The sequence below is a fragment of the Gobio gobio genome, assembly GCF_949357685.1.
Source record: "Gobio gobio genome assembly, chromosome: 18".
Lineage (NCBI taxonomy): Eukaryota > Metazoa > Chordata > Actinopteri > Cypriniformes > Gobionidae > Gobio > Gobio gobio.
Window position 1 is genome coordinate 38266135 of NC_137111.1, and position 24072 is coordinate 38290206.

The 24072-nt window shown below is 38.2% G+C and overlaps 1 protein-coding gene across 1 annotated transcript; it reads right to left on the reverse strand.

The window, feature by feature from the left end:
• Positions 1 to 1468: 1468 nt before the first annotated feature.
• On the reverse strand, positions 1469 to 23161 carry stox1 (storkhead box 1). The gene is made up of 4 exons (XM_079842396.1): positions 22648 to 23161; positions 5148 to 5300; positions 2762 to 5060; positions 1469 to 2307 (listed from the first exon to the last, which is right to left on the reverse strand). The coding sequence occupies exons 1-4, from the start codon at positions 22955 to 22957 to the stop codon at positions 2160 to 2162; spliced, it is 2910 nt and encodes a 969-aa protein (XP_079698522.1). The 5' UTR covers positions 22958 to 23161; the 3' UTR covers positions 1469 to 2159.
• Between the last annotated feature and the right edge of the window lie 911 nt (positions 23162 to 24072).

The window sequence follows — 24072 nt, forward strand, 5'->3', positions numbered from 1 at the left end:
ACAATAATTATAAGTGAATATATTATGAACTGACATGAATAAATCATAATATATTTAATTAAAGTCACCATGAATTTAAAATGGATTATGCATTATGGAGGATTTATCAGGCCACCTATTTATTTATTTTTTTGCATTCATAAACTTTAATCAAAAGAACTTCCCCTCCATCTCAACTCGACTTTGTTGGCTATTCCATATTAGAGGATTTAGTTTTTTAGTTGTGATAATTGCAACAATCGTTTATTTTAGTGTTGATAATTTAACCTTATTGTAAAATATTACCAAAAACAGAAACACACTTTCACTAAATACTAAATAAACTTTGGCTGAAATGTACATGATCCCAAATAAAAGTATACAGGCAAAATACAGACTGTGTGCGCACAGGTGAGCCATAGAGGTCAGTGTTCTTGATCATGGCTAGCTCATCTGACAGGGGGAAAAAATTGTCGTTCTGTAAAACCACTGTATTAAATGTGATTAAAACATCACATCTTGTCATGAGGGAAACACCAATTAGGATGCCCTGCCACCCAGGGCTAGCAAATCTTGTGAGGGAGTGAAAAACACTAATCCTGAGGATGTGAGGATATACTGTGGGCATCCTGAGCAAAAATGGCTTCCTCAAAACACTGTGATCAGAGACCACTAGGGTGCGCCCTTTCCCTTAAAAAAAGTTTAAACAGCACGAGCACCATTACTTGTTGACAATTTCTGATGGAAAAGGGTAAATATAAATACACTGTCTTGGTATTTTATTGAAAAGACAAACACGAGATCTTGCTTTTTTGTTATTTTTGTCAACATTTGAAAGAATTTAGAAATCTTGAATGGTAAAAAATACAAGACAAACTGGCTACATTATACAGATTCAATGTCACTGACCTCATAAATAACAGTGGTTTGTAGCCTACACAATGCATGCTGTCTTTTATGAACTGGTTTGTAGCCTACAGTATGCCTGTTCTGGCTATTATGAGCACATGCAAGAAGGCTTTGGCCATTGTTCTCTGCCAGTGAGGCTGAATGAAACATGACACAGTCAGCCACCATTCAATACCTGTCATTCAGAAACCCCATCTGTTTAGCTCCTGCCTGAACCTGTAGAGCCTCTCACCTCGGCCCCCTGGTTACAGGTGCTGGAATTAAACGGTGTGGCTAAAAAATCATCTAAAATAGTAGGGTGCATCTCCCACGTGTCCTGCTATGAGTCAGTATCATACATCTCACAACAGTAACCTATGGCTACCTCTACTTGCCTTTGTCTGTTTGAATGTTGCATTAGCTGCAGGTCTATCATGAATTGTTCATGACCGTCAGTGGCAGGCAGTGGCATTGTAAAGGCTTTGTTGTAGCAAGTCAACTGACAATTTTGATGAATCCACAAAGTATTCATCGCCATTCAACTGAACTGGCGGCCAAACTGTTCATTTGTAGAGGTACAGATGAAAACTTTCAAGCTAATGTGAGGAACTTGGAGATTTATTGATGTAAATACGTATGCTTCAGGCACATGGTTAGAGATTATGATACTCATTTTACACACTCACCTTGAGTGGAATGAGTTGCATAAATTATAGTAAGATTAAAATGTATTCTTAACAAACGTTGCTTGACGTAGAAATTACATTCAATTAAATAATTGGGGCATGATATATTCATGTCATTACATAAATGTATACCCTTATTTCTATTGCTGACCGATATATTCATATATTTTCACAAAGCTATGTCCGTTCCCCTAAAAATATAATTTAGCTTTGACCCCTTTGACTGTTGTTTCTTTCAGGTCAGAAATGTATCTAACAAGACGCCATTTTTAAACACTTTATTTCCGCGAAATACCCGCCATTTGTACATAGATAACAGAGGATTGACTTGAGCAGATAATTCCTTGTAATGTTCAGGTTCTCTCTCTAAACAGCAAAAGACCAATGTACAAAATTATGTTAACAAAAAAAACCCTTAACATTATTAATGAGTTAAAATGTAAAACTGTACTGAATTAAGTATATAAAAAGCACAACCTACATTACATTCCTAGCTTTTGTGTGAGGAGAGGAGAGGAGGGGAGGGGGTGTATTTACATTTGTTGGATTATATACATTTTTACATGATATAACTATACCCAGATGCTGAGTTACATTTTAATTTGTTTAAACATTCATGACAGGTGTAAGCTTGAGCAGTGAACTCTGAGGGTGAATGCCGTTGGAGTGGAGCTTTTCAAGGTTCTGCAGGAAGCCACGATGCTTCAGTCCATTAAGAATAGCTGAGTTACTGGAGGTTACACTCATATGTGTCCTGCAAATAAGCAGTGAAAAAGGGAAATATTTAATCTGGAATAAAACCATCTGTAAAACTTTCTGATATGTACCTCCAAATGTAAGTAAATGGAAAGTGTTTAAATACAGGCAACCATGAACCCCTAAACTGTACTTAGTACTAAGTTTGATTGCAGTATGAATACTAAAGTAAACTTTTAATTGTAAAAACAGGCTAAATATAGACTATATTTCACCTAAAAATTTTAATTATGTCATCCTTTACTCCCTCTCAAGTTGTTTCAAACGTGTATGAATTCCTTTCTTCTGCTGAACATATTTTGAAAGTAGATATTTTGAAGAATGTCAGAACAGTTGATGGGCCCCATTGAGTTCCACAGTTCCTGAGTTGGAACAACTTGAGGGGGAGTAAACGATGACAGAATTTTTTTTTTTTTTTGGGTGAACCATCCCTTTAATGACCTTAGACCAACCTTGGAGAGTCAATCCCACTATCTGCTGTGTAACTCTGACCCTCTGCGGTTTCTCCTGCACAGGCCCCTGTAGGATCCTTCAGGTTTGCACAGATGTTCCCAGTATCCTCAGATGTCTCTCTTGTGCTCTGATGGCAGACCTTCAATTCTTGGTGGCGGATCCAGTTGTTAGATCTGCCAGCATCAGCTTCATCTGCAGATTTATGTATGGTCTCAGAATCAGACTCCACTTCGCTTGTCTGACAGTAGTCAAAAATGCTGCTTTCCAGGGCTTCAGTATGTTCATCATCAGCCAAACTGGATTTGTGTAGTCTTTTCCTCAGACACTGGACCTCTTGTCTGGGGCTAGCACCTTTCTGATGGATCTGGTGATCAGAGGACTGCCACCTGTATTCATGCGGCCTGTGTGTGGTTCTGGTGGGTTTGTGATGAACATGCTCCTCGATGAAATGGCCATCCCAGCCACCATCTGCACAGACAGACTCATGGTAACGAGCTTTACTGGTTTGTGATAGCTCACAGTCAAGTATGCATTCCTCATTTAGGCAGACAGAGCTACAACCATCCTCATCCGCCACTGCTGATTTCTGATAGATGTGATGTTCATCATCTGTATACACCTCACTCTCAGTCTGGCTTGTGTTTCTGTCCAAGTTTTGACCACCAGGCAGCTGATGGCTAGTTATGCTGCCAACTTGCTGGTGTGAGGACAGCAGATCAGGACGGTGATGAGACTCTTCTTTACTGTTAAGTAGATGTAGGGAAAGTCTACGATGAATTGTAGGTTTAGGCCACGAGACGGGTACTTCTGTTGCATCGCAATGTGAAAGATTATCTACAATGTTATTTTGGTCAGGAACATTTCTCAAGTGTCCATCCTGATGTTTAATATCTTTTAATCTGTCATTTCTGAAGTCTCTGCTTCGGACTTTATTCTCTCTCAGCTTAATTTTGTCCTCTATCCTCAATGTGCTGCTCTCAGGGTAGGCTGAGCTGTAATCTCCACAAAGCTCTTGAATTGGTTGAACATCCAGAGTGGAGTCCACAGTCTGGGCTCTCTCATGGACCTGTTCACAAGGTGCATCCTTTAGTGTGTGAGATTTCTCCACGCTGTCAGCAATTGCTTTGGCCGGATGAGGATCCCAGGATTTTGACCTGTGACCTGGTCTTTCCCGCCTTCCGGTGGTTGGAATCTTGGCTTCTTTCCTCTTTTGTTCTTTATGGTTGATGTTTGTTTCCACATCTCTTCCTGGCAATCCCAAAAATGGGTTGTCTATCCGTTTCTTGTAGACACATTTTGGATTACGAATGGTACCCTCTACATTATTGTCCGGTTCATCCGAAGCAAATTCTGCTCTGGGGTGAGGCATAATCTGATCATCTGCCTCTAAATCTTCAGCACATTGGAATGTCTTATTCTTTGCCCTTTGTTTCTCTTTGGATGAAGGTCCTCTTCTCTTGCTACGAGTAGCTCTAGGGGGCAATTTCTTCCCCACGGCCTTTGAGGTATGGTGCCTCTGCTTAGCCAGAAGAGCTTCGGTGGAAATGCCCTTGTCCACAGCTTTCTCTGTGCCTCTCTCAGCCTTCTCCTCAAGCTTCTTCATAAGAACCGTGTGCTTTACTAGATTGTCCACAGTCAGCTCTGGGTTGATCCGTTTGATGATGGCATGTTCTAGATCCCTGGGGAGGTTGTTTAAGTCATCCTCATCCCTGACAGGCCATTCCTCCGGTGGGAATTGGCCAGAGAATGTGGCATACTCTTTCTTTAGTTTGTTGTCCTTCTTCCCGGTGTTCCTTCGGAAGAGGTTAAGCCCAAACTTGCGGCCAGCTTTCTCCTTGTCCTTGCGGCTTGTGTTGGTGGATTTGCTAATCTCACTGGCCTGGTAGTCAGCTGCAGTAGATGTGGACTGATGCTGAATGGAGGGTTTGTGTTCTTTGGGCCACTTGAGGCTTTTCCCAGTGCACTCACTAATGCTGATGGATTGATGTTCTTGGACAGATGGAGGTACAATGGACGGAGGGCTGAAGCAGCTGCAGGACTTACAGTGGGCCATGACAGGCACCTCACTAGAAGTGTCCATGCAGCTCTCGTTGCTCACAAGGTACGTGATGGGAGGTGGTGACGGCAGGTCAGTATCGCCAGCACTCCACCAATTCCTCTCTTTCTCCATGTTGTTGGTGATGAAGTATGTTTGAGGGGTCACTACAAAGTAGCCCTCGCCAGTGTGATAGATCTTCCTCTCCTTAATAAGCGTTCCCAAAGCATTGTACAGGATGTCCTGAGTGGGAATGGTCATTCCTGAAACAAATATTTGTTGGTGTAAATATACAGGTTACATACAGTTAAAAGTACAGTTATGTGAAACATGACATAGTATTGTATTACCTGGGTGTGCTTTCATCATGTGATTGATCAATGCCTCCTGGTTTACGACCACATGGGTAGAATTCATGTCTGATATGACAGAGCACAATATTTCAGACAGTGGAATAAACTGAGACTGGGATATTGGTGACATCTGCACAGGGGAGAGATCACCTATAGAAAAAAATAAAATAATAATAGAATATGTTTAGTTGGAGTCTAGGGCTGCAACGACGTGCGTGAAATGCGTCGACGCGTCGGCGGCACATTATTTACGTTCTAGAATGGAACAGAAGATCTAGAATAATGGCAGCTTCTGCTCCCGGGCATAGTGAAAATGATCATTTATCATATAAAGCCAGACCGCGACATTCAAAAGTGTGGGAGTACTTTAAACAGAAGCCGAATAAAACTGTGCTTTGTTCGCTCTGTAATGCCGGTTTCACACTGTGCGCGGTGGCAGAGCAGGAGATGTGTGTGTGGAGAGCGGGAGCTTTCACACTGCCAATCAGTGTTGCCAAGTCCCGTTTTTTTCCGCGGAATTGGGCTACTTCTACACTGTTGCTGCGGGCTGTGTCTCATGTCCGCGGGTTGAAGCGATCCCAACTATGTGATATTTAGCCCCGGGAATGAGAATTTTAGCAGGCAGCCCTGCAAAAAAAACACACATATTTAACCCCCCGAACGCAATGTTTACCAGAGAACCTCCCCGAAACGCGATTGGGCTTGTTTTGGGCTAGTTTTGAGTAACGAATGGGTGGGTTTTGTTGTGAAAACCTGGCAACCCTGCTGCCAATGTTCTCTCCATGGTTCTCTCGCGCAGCTGAACAGTGGCGCGTGTATTGCAACAGACGGTCACATTTTCCGGGGTTCTTCTCCGACCCCAGTACGTCTCGTGCTTTTATTTATTATGGGCTGCATATATCTCCTGTTAATGCGACCTGGTTCCCCTCTGTCCCAAACACATATGCATAATAACATGCTGTATACAGGTAGTTTGCATGATTAAAGTAACATTAAAGTTAAGATATGCCTCTAGCTTTAATCATTTAAATGTGTCTTTGAAGTTTGGGCAAAAACTTCTGGCAGCTTTAGTCGTTGTTTATGCACATGTATCTTCAAAATAGACGACTAGTTATACTATATTAAAACTATGCTTAAAGCTCCTGCATGTGAACCTTTTGCAGATAAATACAAGTGCATTTTCGTTTACTATTGACACAAATCAATAAGTAAATCATACTATAGTAAACAACTTTTCCTAATTAGGCCTACTCTGTATACATTTTATGATGAATAGTATCATTATATATTATGTTTAAAAAGCTTCTTGTGTTCATATATTTCATTATAAAATGGCATACTATGTACACTACCCTTCCTGAAATACAATTAATATTGTCATCATTCATTGATTTCATGTTAAAATAATATACAAATTCACTACCCTCTTTGAAATACAATAATCAGTAAAAAAGAATCATAACATTAATCCGGAAAAATAATCGTTAGATTAGTCGACTAATCGAAAAAATAATCGTTAGATTAGTCGACAGAAAAAATAATCGTTAGTTGCAGCTCTATTGGAATCACATTTTTTAGCTCTGTGAAAGTGAATACCACACAAAGAATATTTTAACATTTAGATCCAAATAACATGTCTAAGCTAATGCAGGGCTAGGCTAAGCATTAAGCTTTTCCGGTACTTGGATCATTTACTTGTGCTAAAGTGTAGGTTGCTTGTTCCACAATATTTCCATAACCGTGCAATTATTAATGTCAAGCCCTCAAAACATTTCTGTTTGAACTACAAAAGCAAGTGGTTTCTTCAGTTATCTGTGATCACTCAGAAAGCCAAAGTATTGATTATTAACTAGGGATGGCTTTATTAATTGTTGAACACTTGCCAACACCGACTGTCCATTCTGTAGTTGATTAACCCAGAATAATTAAACCAGGTAAGACTCACTTTAAAAGTCCCACTCCAACTCACACAAACCTGGAAACATTATCGGTTGATTCAGAGACAACAGCATATTTTGTATAATGTGGTGAAAATGTAAAGTTGAGAAAACACTCAAAGTTCCCTCAAGTGCAGTAAAATATAATATTTACTATATTACTAGGTTTTATTGAAATGAAAGTAATGTTTTACTCCTATTCCACTCCTATTCCTGACCTGCCACTCCTATTCCTGACCTGTGAGTTTTAGCTTCATTCATCTGCTAGTTCCCATTAAATGTCTGACTCTCTGCTCGCTTAGCAACTAATCCATTCTTCTTTGTTGTAAGAGCACTCAGAGAGTAAGCGGAGTGCTCAGAGTAAGCTGAAACATGCCTTTGCTCATCGCTTTACACTTTTGACACTGTTTTCCATGGGAAAAACATCCCGTCTAAGGTCTTAAACAGGAAACATCTCATCTAAGGTCTCTGACCACATGTAGTCTGAGAGGTGTAATGAGAGGAAAACCCGATACATGCACTTGATAAATCCATTCTTGTCTTCCTTTATTTTCAGGAAGGTGGAGTAAATGTGGGAACAGCACATCCTTAGGTTGTCCTTGGGATGTATATAATTTTTTATATGCTTTAACTGCAGAAACGGTCTATTTCTAACAATCTTTTAGGAGTAAGTGTGCTTCAAATAGTCTTTCAGAGAGAAAGTGGGAAATGTTTTGCACAACAATTGAGAGTTCCAGCTCCAATTGAGCTGATGTGGGCATGTGGTTTTACTAAGGACACATGTACCCTTAATTCCTCTCTCCAGGGAAATACCCTGGGCTCATTGTCTCATGGAGCTGCTTTGACAACATCTTTTTTTGTCACAAGAATACCTCACCAGATACCATGGCAGCCATGTCACACTGCAAATAATGGCAAGGAAAAAGTAGAAAGGGAGCGGGACAAGTCTCTTAAATTATAAACTACAAATGAATATAAAAAACAACCAGTGTTTGACTTGTAAGCATAAATTAATTTGAGTAAACAAGATTTGAAAATCACATGAGAATGTCTTGTGCATGTCCTGACTACTTAAATACCCATTTTGTCTTTATCACATTACCCTACAGCATTTGCCACTCATCACAAGTAATAGGAAATTTCATGGTACTAAAATGACAAACAAGGTCACTTGACCACTTCATCACTTGACCACAAAAAACTGTAATAGTAAATAAATACAATCATAAATTAGAAATAAATATGGAAAACATAAATTAATGAAAGATTACAGTTTTAAATATTTTTAGAAATGAAACTTCTACAGTCATGTGATTTACAACCTGAAGACAATCGGTGTACAAGACCCACAAAATACTTCAATATCTTCATCCTTTATTATGTAATAATATAAAATTATTGTCTAATATAGTGGGTAAATACACACACACACACACACACACACACACACACACACACACACACACACACACACACACACACACACACACACACACACACACACACACACACACACACACACACACACACACACACACACACACGCACACACACGCACACACACGCACACACACGCACACACACGCACACACACGCACACACACGCACACACACACACACGCACACAAACAAACACACACAAACAATAATCAAGCTGTGGTTAACCTATCTTCACCTTAACAAAGCCATGGTTGAAAAGCCACACATTTCTTTCTTTTGTATATAAAAAATGTGTTATTGTTATTGAAACTGAAATAAAAATATAAAAAACATGTACACATACACATGTGTGTGTGTATAATATATATATATATATATATATATATATATATATATATATATATATATATATGTACACACACATTTTTATATATATACAAAATAAATAAATGTGTGGCTTTTCAACCAAGGCTTTGTCAAGGTGCAGATAGGTTAACCACAACAGCTTAATTATTGTTCGAGTTTCTATTAAAAACAACCTGGTCAGCTGTGGGCGTCAAACTTCACAGAAGGAATCCACAGAGGTAATTAACGTACAAGTGCTCTGTTGATTCAAGCGCACACATATACACCACATATAAGGTGCTCTTCAGTGATGAATGAGCTTGTACTAATAAATACAAGATTTGAATGTGGTAAGGTTCATTCCTTACTACAGCTGTAACCAATACCTACATTATACTCTCTGGACCACCTTGAGTGGCTGGAACAACAAAAACACACAGTGGACTGTGAACCTTCGAAAGAAGGCGGGAAAGAGAAAGTGAATTAAAGGTAACTTGATAATTCCAAACACGTTTAACCCCCTATAGGCACCTTCCTGCCTCTGAGGAATTCTGTGCTTCATGGGTGGCTGAAATCACATGCTTTTCTAGGTGTCACACATAGGCCTGCCAGTCACGATTATTCAATAATCGTCTGATCATGTTGTTCGATCTAATCGCAATTTTTTGAGAAAGCGGCAATAATTGTGCAGTTTAAATTACAATCATATACAATCACATTTAAAGAAATGCCATCAAATGCTCGATATTGTGTCTCCTTTTCCGGTGTGGTAAGGAGAAGCAGAGGAGTCACATGGTGAAAGGTCTTGTGGGTCTAATTAGACTGCATTATATTAATTACATTATATTATATCATAAATCTTATTAGACAGGACTACACTGGAAAAAAAAAATGCTCTTACTTGTCGTCTTGTTTCTAGTCCAAACATCTAAAAATTCTTAAATGACAAGTAAGTCTAGTAAATGACTTACTTGTCATTTACTAGACAAGTTAAAATGTATTGTCTTGTTTTGGGGGAAAATACCTCAAAATGAAGTGAGTTTTTGCTTAAAATAAGCAAAATAATCTGCCAATGGGTAAGCAAAATAATCTTAATTCAAACAGAAAACAAGATTATTTATCTTACTCCACTGGCATTATTTTGTTTATTTTAAGCAAAAACTCACTTAATTTTGAGTTATTTCCCCCCAAAACAAGACAATAACTTAAAAAAAACATGAAAAATTATTTAACATTTAAACATTAATATACACAATTGTATTACATGTGTATATTTTCCTTTTTTTAACAAATACTGAATTTATATAGTATACTGAAGATTTCAAAATCAAGAAAAATTAAACACAATACTCTTTTTGTAAGTTTACAATACAAATATGCCTTTTACAAAGCCATCTCAACACTAAAAGTCCTGCAGCATTATACAGGTGGAAACACTAATATTGCGAGGTTTGACAGCCCAATTATTTGAACATTTTTGTGGTAAAGTAAAGTGCCCTCTGCGCAACGATAAAAATGTCCTCAGAAGGTCAAGAGGTCAACTATCTCATAAAATGGCACTTTTTAAGACAAGTTCATGGTTCAAGAAAATTGGGGAGAAAGAATGACACAAACGTGTGTAATTATAAAAATCAGCATGCACTAATACACTTAAAAAGCTTGACTTTAGCTGGCCACTCAATGTGAAAAAGTATGTTTCATTTTGAAAAAGATGTCCTATTCAAAAAAAGAAAAAAATCTCTTGTGGTCACTATGACTTTGAAAAACAAAGGGAGAATTGCACATCCACACATCAAAGTTGTCTTTAAGATCTCCAAACATGCCCCACAGCCATCTGAAAGTTATGAGTTACTTTAAAAGACCACTTGAAATGCGATTTTTACAAATACCTTTTCAACTACATTCATGTGGTTTGAAATCCTATTCAAAGCGCATTTCTGGAAATCTGTTTCTGGACTGCTCTGATCCGATTTCGTGTGGTGTAACTTTTCACATTTTTGCCGTATATGCTTACCAATTGCAACGTCATTGCCATAGAAAACAATGCAGATATTCCGGAAAACTAAAGAGCGTCATTAACTGAACAGTTGCGATACATAATGTGGACAGCAATCATTTTAGATCGGATACACAAATAATCGGATTTGAACATAGCCTTAGATTCCTTTAAAATTCACCATAAGTCCACGACACACAATGCCCTCCATCATAATATCACTTCAGTATTTCAACTCTTTAAAGCCAAAAAATGTTGCATGAAATGCATACAGTTTCATGCAGAGGACAAATACATGCAAAACAAGGTCTAAAAAAAACCATAGCTCTATGTCTCAGTCACATAAAGCTTCTGTGGAGGTGGTTCAGTTCCCTTTGAGTTCTTCTGCTGGAACCGAAACATCATTCACATTAATTGTTCATGACTTCAGACCATGCCAGACATGGCCCTAATGCAGGGACGCTCTATTAACACGAAAAAGAATGAAGCAAGCAGAATCATGTGTTGTTTTTGAGCTAGCTTCAATCCTTCAGTTCACTACTCAGTACAGTATTTGTGTTCTCATGCATGCACACGTTCATTTCAGTCTTTGCTCTTCTTTGTGTGTTGTTGGTGGACTAAATAAAATGTTTTTGTGCTGCCATTAGTGGCTAGGGTTCCTGGTCACACCTTAGGCTTTACAACGTTTTGCCTTCAATGTCTCAAGTAAAAAGGCCCAAAACATTTATCCCTTTTAACCACTAACAAACATTCTGTGAGAGGTGTGTTCAAGCATGTGTCTGGTGTAGTTTTGAAATGAAACACCTGTGTTAAATGTTAACCATGTCACATGTCAAATGGAAAAAAATGAAGCTCTTCATCATGGGCATCATGGATGAACTCTCTCTCTCCCTCTATGGTTCGTTAGACTGATTAAAAGGGCCATTTTACAATGTTGACATGCTTCATGATTCTCTCTGGGCTTGTGTATTGATTAACAGAAGGAACTGCTTCATGCTGATAACACTGCATGACGAAATACGTCTGCACGTTTATGTTGTCATTTTGAAGCAATAGTATGTGATTTTTAAGTAGTAGTCTAATTTATCACACAGCCATTGCAGTGATCGACACTGACAAACCCGTGAAGTACAGAGAAAATGAGCGATTAAACCAATATTTTGCAAAGAGTCACAAAAAGCCCCAACAGCTCGCTTTCCTGTATTGGAGAGAGTAATGTTTTGTAGCATACATGTATCATGTCTCACAAAAGGAGGTCATTATCAATTGGTAACATATCTCAGGTTTCAAGGCAAAACTATAGGGACCCTTTTGAAGCTGATGCAAATAGGCCATGTTTCCTTGCCCCGGGAAAAGTAAATGTTCTTAGGCCTTTGGTCTTTATATCAGGAGTAACAAATATCATATATCATGAAAAGTGATGTGTTTGGAATAACATAATAATATTTAATATAGATTATAGAATAGAATATAGAATTTTTAATAATAAAAATGTCTACACTACCATTCAAAAGGTTAGGGTCAGTAAGTTTTTTTTAAAGAAATTAAATATTTTAATTCAGCATTAAATTATTAAATTGATCAAAAGTGACAGGATTCAACATAATAATTATAAGAAATGTTTCTTGAGCAGCACATCAGCATATTATAATGATTTCTGATGGATCATGTGACACTGAAGACTGGAGGAATGATGCTGAAAACATTAATTACATTTTAAAATATATTAAAATAGAAAATGTATTATTTTAAATTGTAATAAATACTCCACAATAATACGTTTTTTAGTGTATTCTTGAGCAAAAAATGCAGCTTAGGTAAGCATAAGAGATTTATTTTTCAAAAACATTAAAAAATCTTACCCATCTCATACTTTTGAATGGTAGTGTATATCTGTGATTCAATCACTGAAATAATCATGTGTAATCATGCTATATATATATATAATACATTATAAAGTAAAATTAAAAGCAAAAAATATAGCGAAAAGCTATCCTGATGGTCTGTGTCTATTATAAACCTTTTCCACATCCCTCAAGGAATGTCCAGGATACAGATTCATGATTTGCTTGAAAACATGTTAAAGGGATAGTTCACCCTAAAATTAAAAAAAAGTCATTATTTACTCACCCTCATGTCGTTCATCTTCGGAACACAAATAAAGATCTTTTTAATGAAATCTGAGAGATTTCTGTCCCTCCATTGACAGCTACGCAACTACCACTTTAACCGCGTTTCCACCGAAAATACCGAAAATTTGTACCAGGAACTTTTTTAACAGGAACTTTTTCCCCCCAGATCTGCTACTGTCTGCGTTTCCACTGCGGTCTAAAGTACCGGGAAGATTAGGCAAATTAGTCCGGTGATGTAGGACTGCGCGTGACTGCTCCTCCCAGTCAACGACAGACAGTAATCATTTTTGCGCGATACTGTCTGCAACAATAACGAGGAGATGCAAGCAGCGCTGCTTTTGGTAGTTATGTATTGGTTTAATAAAGAGGTCATTAACAAAACTGCGGAAAAGAGACGAGTACTGATACTAAAGTGTATTCTGAAAGCTCGTAAAGCTAGATTTAAAATAAGATAACGTATGTTATGATCAGCTATTACGGACATTGACCGTGCGATTGCTGAGACGAACGCGCGCCATCAGACAGAAAGAGCAAGACTGATATTTACTGGACGCAGAACGAACGAACCTCGCAAAAGACTTTGCTTTCAAATGCTGGTTGACATAAAAAGCTGCGTGAGTTCAACCAATCAGCATGTTCAGCGCCCAAGTCCAACCCCCGAAAGTTCTCGAACTTTGAAAAAGTACTACCTCGGGAGCAGGGCCATTTGGAAGGGGAAATATTTACCCGGAACTTAATTTAGACCCTGGTTCCTGCGGTCGAAACACACCGAGTACCACCCCAAAGTTCCTAGTTCCTGGGGAAAGTTCCTGCGGTGTAAACACGGCTTTTGACGCTTCAAAAAATTCATAAAGAGATTGTGAAACTAATCCATATAAAGTAAGCGGTTTAATCCAAATTTTCTGAAGAGACTTGATCGCTTTATATGATGAACAGATTGAATTTAAGCTTTTATCCAGATATAAACATTCATCAGCGAACATAGCTCAACCTAACCTGCTTGACACACTAGTACAAACCTCTTGCGTAACACACAAAAATGAACCTCATTGGTTCTCGCTCGTCAAGCGAACAAGCTTGAGCTTCCATTTACCATGTCTGATGTGTGAGTTGATTAAAGGGGGATATCGCACTCAGTTTCATCTCATGTCAATCTTGAGTACCTATAGAGTAGTATTGCATCCTTCATATCTCCGAAAAGTCTTTAGTATTATTATATTTATAAAACAAAGATACGCTGTACTGAGTCTTTCCGAATAAAACCGAGCGTATGGTGTGGGCGGAGCTAAAGAATCAAGAGGGCGCGCAGCTATTGCACTGAGTGAGTCTTAAAGCTGTGACATCCTTAAACGTGGAAAAGAAAACGTTATCCTAAATAAACCATGCCTATCAATTAGATTCAGCCATACATATATGATCCAGAATCTGATCCGGAGGCTGAAATTGAAGAGGAGCAGCAGCAACAACGACTACAGCAGGACGTCTCTATGTGTGGTATGTACAACTATATATATTTGCTTAGCAGCTTGTGTAAATTACATCACATACTCCATTGATAAATCAACTATACGTGATCATGTTGTTTACTTGATGTGCACTTACGCGCCGATAGCCAATAGCACACAGACATTTGAAGCAGTTTTAGTCACCGCCTGACGACCTACAAATCCAGCGTCGAACTGGGCCTTGTTTATAAAACAATCGTCGCCAAAATGCAAGGAACAAACAATAACACTTGCACAACTCCGTTGCTGCTCCGGAAAAACAAACTCCATCCACTGTCCCCTTAACGCTGGGTTCTTTGGGAAGCTGAACAGGGTCATCTTGCCCTGGCAACCAAAAACACACTTCTTTCGTGATATTGTTGATTTCTTGAAGTCCTGTGACCTGTGCAGCGCAGCCAACGACTTCCCTAAAGCCGAGTAAAGTGCTTTGATCATGGGCATACTGCTTTTGCTCTCTCGCTCTAGTCGACGGGTGCGCTCACCCTTCCGGGAGAAGTGCCCATACGGCCCGTACAAGGAAATTCTGCCCTTGTTGTAGTCACGCAGACCCATACTCGAAAAAAACTTTCCGAAACTTGTGAGAAACCGGAAGGAGTATTTTTGGCACAGAAATACTCCATCAAATGTCCAACTTAATTTTTGAAACTTTGTTCATGTTTAGCATGGGAATCCAAGTCTTTAACAATGTAAAAATCTCACTATGCATGAAATAGCATTACACCCCCCTTTAAAAAAGCGGACCTAAATTCAATCTGTTCATTATATAAAGCGATCGAGTCTCTTCAGTAAATTTGGACTAAACCGCTTTATCCCTTTAATGTGTTTCCTACTAGTTTTACTACTAGAAGTTAAAGGAGCCACAGTTTACAACATTCTTACACCACTAATCAAGTTCCATGCTGGTAATTTCCACCAGATGAGAATCATTTCCTCTGACCAAGGCTGAGCTACATCAGATTGTAGGTTTGTTAACCTTATATCTGAAGGCTTTTTTACATAGTGAGGCTTAATCTAAGCTGGAAACAGCTTTCATGCGAGTTTTGATACAATATCTTGATTTTAGCATGGAAATGGGTTAGTCAGGTCAGGTCTACTTGACAGTACACCATTTATTTACATCATTTTTGGAAGGAGAGAAAGTGGAAATATGAGGGAAGTACTGTCCACTAATTGCAAACACATTAGCTGCGATGCTTAACAGTAGGAGAGCGGGATAATCTTTTCATTTATTTGTACTGGCCTAGATCTCCACCTGGCTGTGAACTACTTAAATATGTCATCCAGCTTAGATTTCATCAAGTACTGACTTCCTGTCTTATGGAAAAAGGATGCTACAAGCAATATCTAACATAATTTAAAACAGAGGTCAGATTCTGAAATATATAGAGAGATGCCCCTTCAAATCAGGACGGATAAGGGAAATCCATTGCAGCTACATTGAAGGAGACATGATGAAATATCTCTGGATCACTCATGCACACAGAAAAACCCCACAGACAAGCACATATACATGCCAACACACAATCACATGTGTTTTTCTTTTTTAAATCCCAAACTGAAAATGAGAAGTCTTAAGTGCTGTGTTTGGACAGAATTTAGATGGACAGCATGAATTTTTGGATGTGGACGTAATTGAAGTCACAGGAAGAGATGCATTTTTCACATGTTAAATTAGTGTCAGCAGACAGAGGGACAGAGAAGAGCTCTAAGGAAAAAGAAAAGAGTGTCCTGTCAGGATTGTTTAACTACAATGATGGATAAAGGATACATGATTTCAATGGAGGAAAAAAGGAGACGTATGGAAGAAATACACATGGCTGCTCGTGGCAGTGTTTGGTTATCTTGGAAAAACATTCCATTGGCTGCTTTCTTAGAAACCAGATCCATCTCCACTTTAATCTCCCAAATCTGGGCATGTATATGACTCTCTTTTATTCTGACCACATGGATTAGTTCATTTACTTAAACAAACAAGAAAAAAGCTTTCACATAAATAAACATACCTGACATGTTTAAACTGGAATCTCTGACTGTGATGAAACTTTAATTAAATATAGTCCAAATTGACAGTAGTTTTCTACAGATCTATAAAGCACATGGGTTTAAAAAAAATAAATCAATATTAACCCACATGTTTATTCTGGAATCTCTGCTTCGGATGATGACGTGTGCAATTTAATTTCAAAGGTCCAAAATAATAACCGTTTTCTATTTAACTATAAAACATGCTGATTATTTTATTTACTTTAAAAAAATTACTGAAATAAATAAATAGCAAACTAAATGTTTATCCTGTCTTCTCTGCTTGTGATACTGCATATCATTTTTTTTTTATTTAATTTATATTTTCAAAATTATAATAGTTTATTGTGTAACTAAACAACCCACATTAATTATTCTATTTACTCAAAAACATGCTTGTGGTGATACTGAATGCCACTTTTAATGTCATTCCTTTAATTTCAAGAGTTTTTTTTATGTGTAAGCTAATTTCATTCTTGCTCTTATAGGTTTTTTCCTCAAGAAAGATATGCTTTCATGGGAATAAGAAAGCTTTTGTTCTTTTACAAACACATGTTGGCTGAACTGTGCCTCCTCTGTTTACGGTGCACACCTGGAAGTGTTGTGGTCAGCAATGACATCTTTGAGAAAAGCACTGGGGAGCGATGACCTCTGGTGCCTTGTTAACCAAGAGGGCAACTTTCAATGCATGAGAACTGTGGGTGTTGACCTCGGGATAAAAGAGTCCAGCACGACGCCATGTCACGGCTAATGAGCTGAGATCTGAGAGAGATGTGGTCTGCATTGCATAAACCTCCAACAAATATGTTTGCTTTGGTAGAGGCACTCCAGAGTATATAGAACATGTATTATTAGGTTTGAAGATATAAATGTGTACTACTAACAAACAAAATTAAGTTAAACCAGATAACATATGGTATGTTAATGAACATATCAGTACTGTGCTTAACACTACTGAACACCTCCTCATTAGAACTTAGCATAGATGTTATACCCCATTGAGTAATGGCGGCATGATCCAAAGCTCCTGAATAATGCAGACTTCAGCCATTGTAAGCACCTCAGATTTCAACAGACAGGCGGAAAAGGGTGAGGCATTCTTGAATTTCTCATTTCTTCAAATGCTTTTTACATTCATCATCATCCTAAATCTCTATACCGGTAGTTCAATGCACATCATTCCTATGCCTCCAATTTCATACAGCTTTACTTATAAATGATGCATGAAGAATTCTCTGTAGTTGAAGGCCACAGGCCAAAGACAAAAGCGTTTGAGCACATCCAGTGAATTCCAGTTTCTGCGCTGCATTACTAATACTAACTATTCAGCTTTTCATTTTTAGAAACCTGCCAGTCAACTTGCTTTATGCTTCTTCTACACCTAAAGGGGTAGTTCACCAAAAACGACAATTGTGTCGATATTTTATCACCCATTTGCCATTCCCAAATGTAACTGTTATTATTTCTATGGAACATGCATGCCATCTTGTCATATAACATCAGTTCATAACAAGGGGCTGTCAAAAAAGGACATAAACATTACAAATAAAATAAAAACTATCATAAAAGTAGTCCATATGACCTGTTCACTATAGCTTTGTGTGACAAAACAAGTGAACCATATTTGCATCTAACCCATGTTAGCGTCCAGAATTTCAAGGCGTTCTATTGTCGTTTTGCTTAAAATTACGACAACATGGAATTTTTGGATGTGGATATAGATGCAGGCTAGATAAAAGTTTGGTAGAGATTAATATTTTCTGCTTTGCAGGAGCGTGTAGGTTTGGAATGACATGAAGGTAAGTAAATTAAGATTTATCATTCTTTTTAACCAATAAGTCACACAAATTGTGGTCTAAAATCAATATCAATGCATTCATTGGAATTCAGAGAACATACAGAAGACAGAAGGCTCAAAATTTGAGCTGAAAGGGTCAATGAGTATTATGAGCAAGAGGCCAAAAAAACCAGTGCAGGCCCCAGTGAACAATCCATCTTTTCACTAATGTATACTGATAATCAAGAGGACAGCGAGCGAGGCAGGCTCATTCATCATCCCATCTGCTGAAGGGTAATCACAGCCACTAACTCTTTCCTGCTGACTAAACACAGGCCTAGAAAAATACTGAATGAGTGTAATATTTAGGGTCCGATATACTTAATGTGAAATTGAACTAGTGTGACGTCATTTCGAAACAAAATTAGGCCAAAACAAAGTTCATTTGGAGTTTGTTTCTGAGACCAAAACAGATTGCCTGAGTTTCTGGAAAAGTTTGCTCTGGCTGAAAACACCTTTATTCTACCAGGGTCCATCATCTCAGTTTAATTTTAAAAAGAGAGAAAAAAAACACAAAAGTAATTATTATATTTTTTTAAATAGCTTCGCTATTTATTTTTAGAAATAATGATAAAAGATTACAACTAGTATGACGATATTTAATTAATTTTTTCATTTGCCTTTTAAGACTTTTAAGTTCTTTATAGAAGATGCGTATTCAAGTCATTTTTATGTATACATCTTAATTGAACTGGACACAAGAATGAGTCATTGACCATAGGCTATAACTTTCAGGATAGCATTATTGGTCAAAAAAGTCCCAGTTAACCGGAAGTTGCAACTGATTTTATTTCAGTGCTGTGACGTATTTCCAGTGAAACGGAATATTGAATAGAGGGCAGGGTTTTACTTCAGCGCTCCTCCTCTCCATCTCTCACTCATAGCAGACTAACGGTTGGAGGGGAGCGTTTAAGGATATTCAAACCCAAGCCGTCACACAGTCGTCATCGGAAAGGGAACCCCATTCCAGACCGGAAGTTACTTTTCAGATTTTGATTAAAGATTACCACGGCAAACAATTTTTTTCTGTGTATTAACTTGCACGGATTAGTTGTTCACCCTAAGACCTGTAATGTGGGCAAACAAAGTAAATCGATTTTGATTTCATGAGGACTTTAAGCAAGAACTATAAATTAACGTGACATGACTTGACTTGACCGGAGTGCTGAATTGCAGAGCTCAATCAAACATATCCACATCGCTAATTCAATATGATGAGATGCTTTCTAAACTACTGTTTTCTCACCGCTGTCATTTTTTGTTGTGTTTATTTTGTTATTGAGTAAAAAGTGCACTATATTAACATATCCATCCAAACACCGTTCCCGGCATAATAGATGCCATTGTTCTGGATGTTCACTAACTAGTATACCTCTGGTTTTTTCGAACTCCGCTGTGAGAGTATATCGGGGCCTTTAAAGTGATGTTTAAAAAAGCTCTTGGAGATGTTATTTGCCAATTCTCTTTCAATCTTATTTACGGTTATATCATTTCAATACTTTCATCAAACCATACCTTAAAGGGATAGTTCACCTAAAAATTTAAATTAGCCCATGATTTACTCACCCTCAAGTCATCCTAGGTGTATATGGCATTCTTCTTTCAGACGAATATAATCAGAGTTATATTAAAATAGTCCAGGCTAAACGAAGCATTATAATTGCAGTAATAGTTGCTCTGTTTTTGAAGTCCATAAAAATGCACCTGTCCATCGAATAACGTGCTCCACGTGGCTCCGGGGTGTTAATAAAGGCCTTCTGAAGCGAATCGATGCGTTTGTGTAAGAAAAATATCCATATTTAAAACTTTATCAAGTAAAGTTCCAGCCGATCGCCTTCCGTGGAAAAGTGTTGAAAGTTGAAAGTGAAACTCAAGATGTGTACGTGTCTTCATGACGAGCGGACCTGGTCGCGTTAGTCTTTCGATCAGCAGGGGACCTTTCAACACTTTTTCCATAAATTGAACACGGAAGGCGGTCAGCTGAAACTTTACTTTATAAAGTTTTAAATATGGATATTTTTCTTACACAAACGCATAGATTCGCTTCAGAAGGCCTTTATTAACACCCCAGAGCCACGTGGAGCACGTTATTTGACGGACAGATGCATTTTTTATGGACTTCAAAAACAGAGCAACAATTACTGCTATTATAATGCTTTGATTAGCCTGGACTATTGTAATATAACTCAGATTTTATTCGTCTGAAAGATCATATACACCTCGGATGACTTGAGGGTGAGTAAATCATGGGCTAATTTTCATTTTGGGGTGAACTAACCCTTTAATCTCATACAAGCTGACATTTCATTGCCAACACTATGTCCTGGCGCCGTCTCCAGACAACAATAAAAAGACTCCATGGTACCGCCCTGAGAATGAAACAAGGGACATCGGTTCCAGTGGTCAAGCTATAAACCCGGCTGGTGGACAACCACTGGACAGGACATATCTCAGCACTATGGTATCTGGTGAATGGGCAATAAATTACAAAGACACTGGTGCTGGACAACCTGACCTGAGGTCTCAACAATTTGTATGCGTTTGATAGTGTGCTTCCAATTTCCGAGAGAAAACGAAACAAATGAAAATAAATGTGGGTTTAAGCTTCCTCTACTCACAGTCCCATTATTGTGTGGTCCTACTCCTAGCTCAAAAATGTCCTGGTTACACACTATATTCTCAGTATGCTAACATGCACCTTCATCGCTTGTGACAGCAGGAACAAATGGCGGTTCTTACAATCCGCTTCATGTTTGTAGTGGGCAAGCCAGATGCCTCCCAGAAGCAGTGACACCTGAGGCAACAGAAATCCACACAGTCACAAAAGGTCTCGCACCTCAACATGTGACCAACAAAAACAATTTCATCCCTATTCAAATCAATAACTAACGCAACACTGGGCATGAATTTTGTACCCAAACCAATGCCCCTTTTACAAGGAAGTTAACTGCTTCAGCTGAAACTGAGGAGTGAAAATTGAGTCAGAGACTCACAGCTCCCCAGAAATCATATTTCCTGTCATCTGGAAATAATGCACTTATGTTGCACGCACACAGTTACGCCTAAAGCATGTTGAGGTCTCATGGGGACTTGTTGGTCAGGTTAGGTTAAGACACTACCTTCTACAGCGAACGGAAATTATGTGGTTTTCTATTATAGCTGGGGAAAAACAATCTGGGGACCTTTAGAGAGACACTGGAGGAAGAGGCATTCATGATGTGGATCTCCTATAGAGCATGAGAATCCCTACAGAGATCCACTGGGAAATGTCCACAATCACAAATGAAGGTTATATATTGATTTTCTAATGAAATCTGTCAATGTCAGTAAGGATCTTTGAGATGATAAAATAAATCATTTTTAAAAATCTAGCTTTAAACTCATGCCACGTTCTTAGAAATTCATGATATAAATGTTTTTGCAAACATTTATGTCATTTCTACAAAGTCTTTGACTCTAAAAATGTCAAATGGTGTAACCATCATGTAAAAAGTACTAATATACTTTCTGTGCATATCTTCAAAAAGAGTTTTCAAACATGTGGTTCAAGATTAAACAAATTTTGATTCATGCATAAGTGTTAGGGTTACTCCATTTGACACAAAATATATACTTTTCTTGTATAAAAAGGTAATGACCTTGACATCGCCATTTAATATTTTTAAAATAGTAACTGTTATATTTTAAAACAGCTACACTGTTTATTTTTTTAGAAATAATAATAAAAGAGTATGCCAAAATACTTATGACAATATTTTTGAATTAATTTTTTTCATTTATAAATGTCAGCCTTTTAAGAGGATTTTTTTTATTTTTCAATGAAAATTACACCACAAACATTTCAAAAAGTCTTTTAATTAAAAAAATAAAAACATGATCATCATAGAATGCCTTTTTTTTTTTTTTTTTTTTTTAGATATGGGGACAAGAATAAGTCATTGACCATGGGCTACAACTTTCAGGATTGCATTTTTGTTTTTTATTTTTTTTTATTTAATGCATGTCTGCTTAACCAACATGACCAAGGTGTTCTTTTCAAATTTCACCATGTTACTCATCAACCAAGTGCTAAAGAAACAAATGTTAAACCTTAGCCTTCCTCAAATTTCGCTCTCGTGGGACTCGCTTCTGTAGTGCCATCGTTCTGATCAAGTTCAGTTACTACATCTGCAGAGTGACCAATGTAGACAAGCTTTGGGACGATCATGAGGTTCATTCATGAATGCGATTACACATCTTATAACGTTAATACCCCTGCAAACAGCCCTAAGTTGATCACCTACCTACTGCTTTGATAGTGTATCCTTTGGGTGACCTCAGCGCCCTGCGCATCCACGCTTCCCTCAACACCTCCAAGTTATTGGCATTGCCCTGGACAAGCAGCACGTAGTTCTCCAGCCATCCCTGGAAGGAAACTTCCGCCACCGCTTTCACGAGTCTTTTATTCCAGAAGCTTCGCGAATTTTGCGACTTAAAATCCGCAAACACGTCCTGTCCGGTAGTGCTGCTCGCGCTGTATTTGATGTCCTCGTCCCGGCTGAGAACAACAGCGAGCGACGCGGCTGACAGTTGGACCGAGCGCTGTACAGACATTTCTGCCGTCACTCGAATCTCAGTCTACATGTAATTCTGGGAATGAGACATCATCATTCGGTTTACTTAATCCAACAACTGTAAAATCCCAGTTTGAATGTCACATTTCTGGAGAGCAGGACGCCGCCCAGTATGTCTCGGCATGTGTACTTCGGTGTCTACTACGGGCTCCCAAGGCAACCGCCGCTGCTGACGGACTGACGCAGGGGAGGCGCGCGGCAGCCCACCAATCAAAACGCTCCTTTAATTATACGGGCGTGTTCGCGTCTGGACTCCAACTGAAAAGAAGAAGAATCTGCAGGTAGTAAACAAACAGGGCAAGGAAATGGATGGTTTAGTGAGCTACTTTGTGCATTTTTGTCATTAAAAAACAACAAGCAAGTAAGTGTGATGATCAAAATCATCTTTATAAAATTTTAGAAATGCATATTCTTTGAGCACTAATACAATTTTGCTTCAGTTCTGCAGCAAACAAGCAAAATACGTCAAGACATCGCATTATTCCATGCTTTCTTCTACTTTACATGGCGTAGTGGAACGAACTTTTTAATCAATTACTAGTCTATAAGCGCAAAAAAAATTTTTTTTTTGGTTACACAACATTTTTTTTAAAAATGTCCACAATTATTGGCAAAGAAAAGTAGGCTTTATGGAGAAAGTGGTCACAATGGAACCATTAAACAGAACCTTTGTAATATCAATCCATTTATTTGCCCAAAAAATATTGTAATTTATAAATTAATAATACATTGATGGCATTTAAAACATGACAACTTTCCCCAGTTTGTAGAATCAAACATTTTGATATTTGGTTTTTAGTTTGGGTTTTCAGATTTCATAAACTTTTGAACTATGTGTTTGAAACCTCTGCCAGAGAAAACACACTTTTGTGTAACTGGACTTTTGACTTAAACCTTAGTGGTTCCCAACCACGTTCCTGGAGGACCCCCAACAGTGCACATTTTGGATGTGTCCTTTGTCTGACACACCCACATCAGGTCTTGGAGTAACTACTAATGAGCTGATGACCTGAATCAGGTGTGTTTGATTGAGGAGACATGCAAAATGTGCACTGTTGGGGGTCCTCCAGGAACGTGGTTGGGAACCATTGCCTT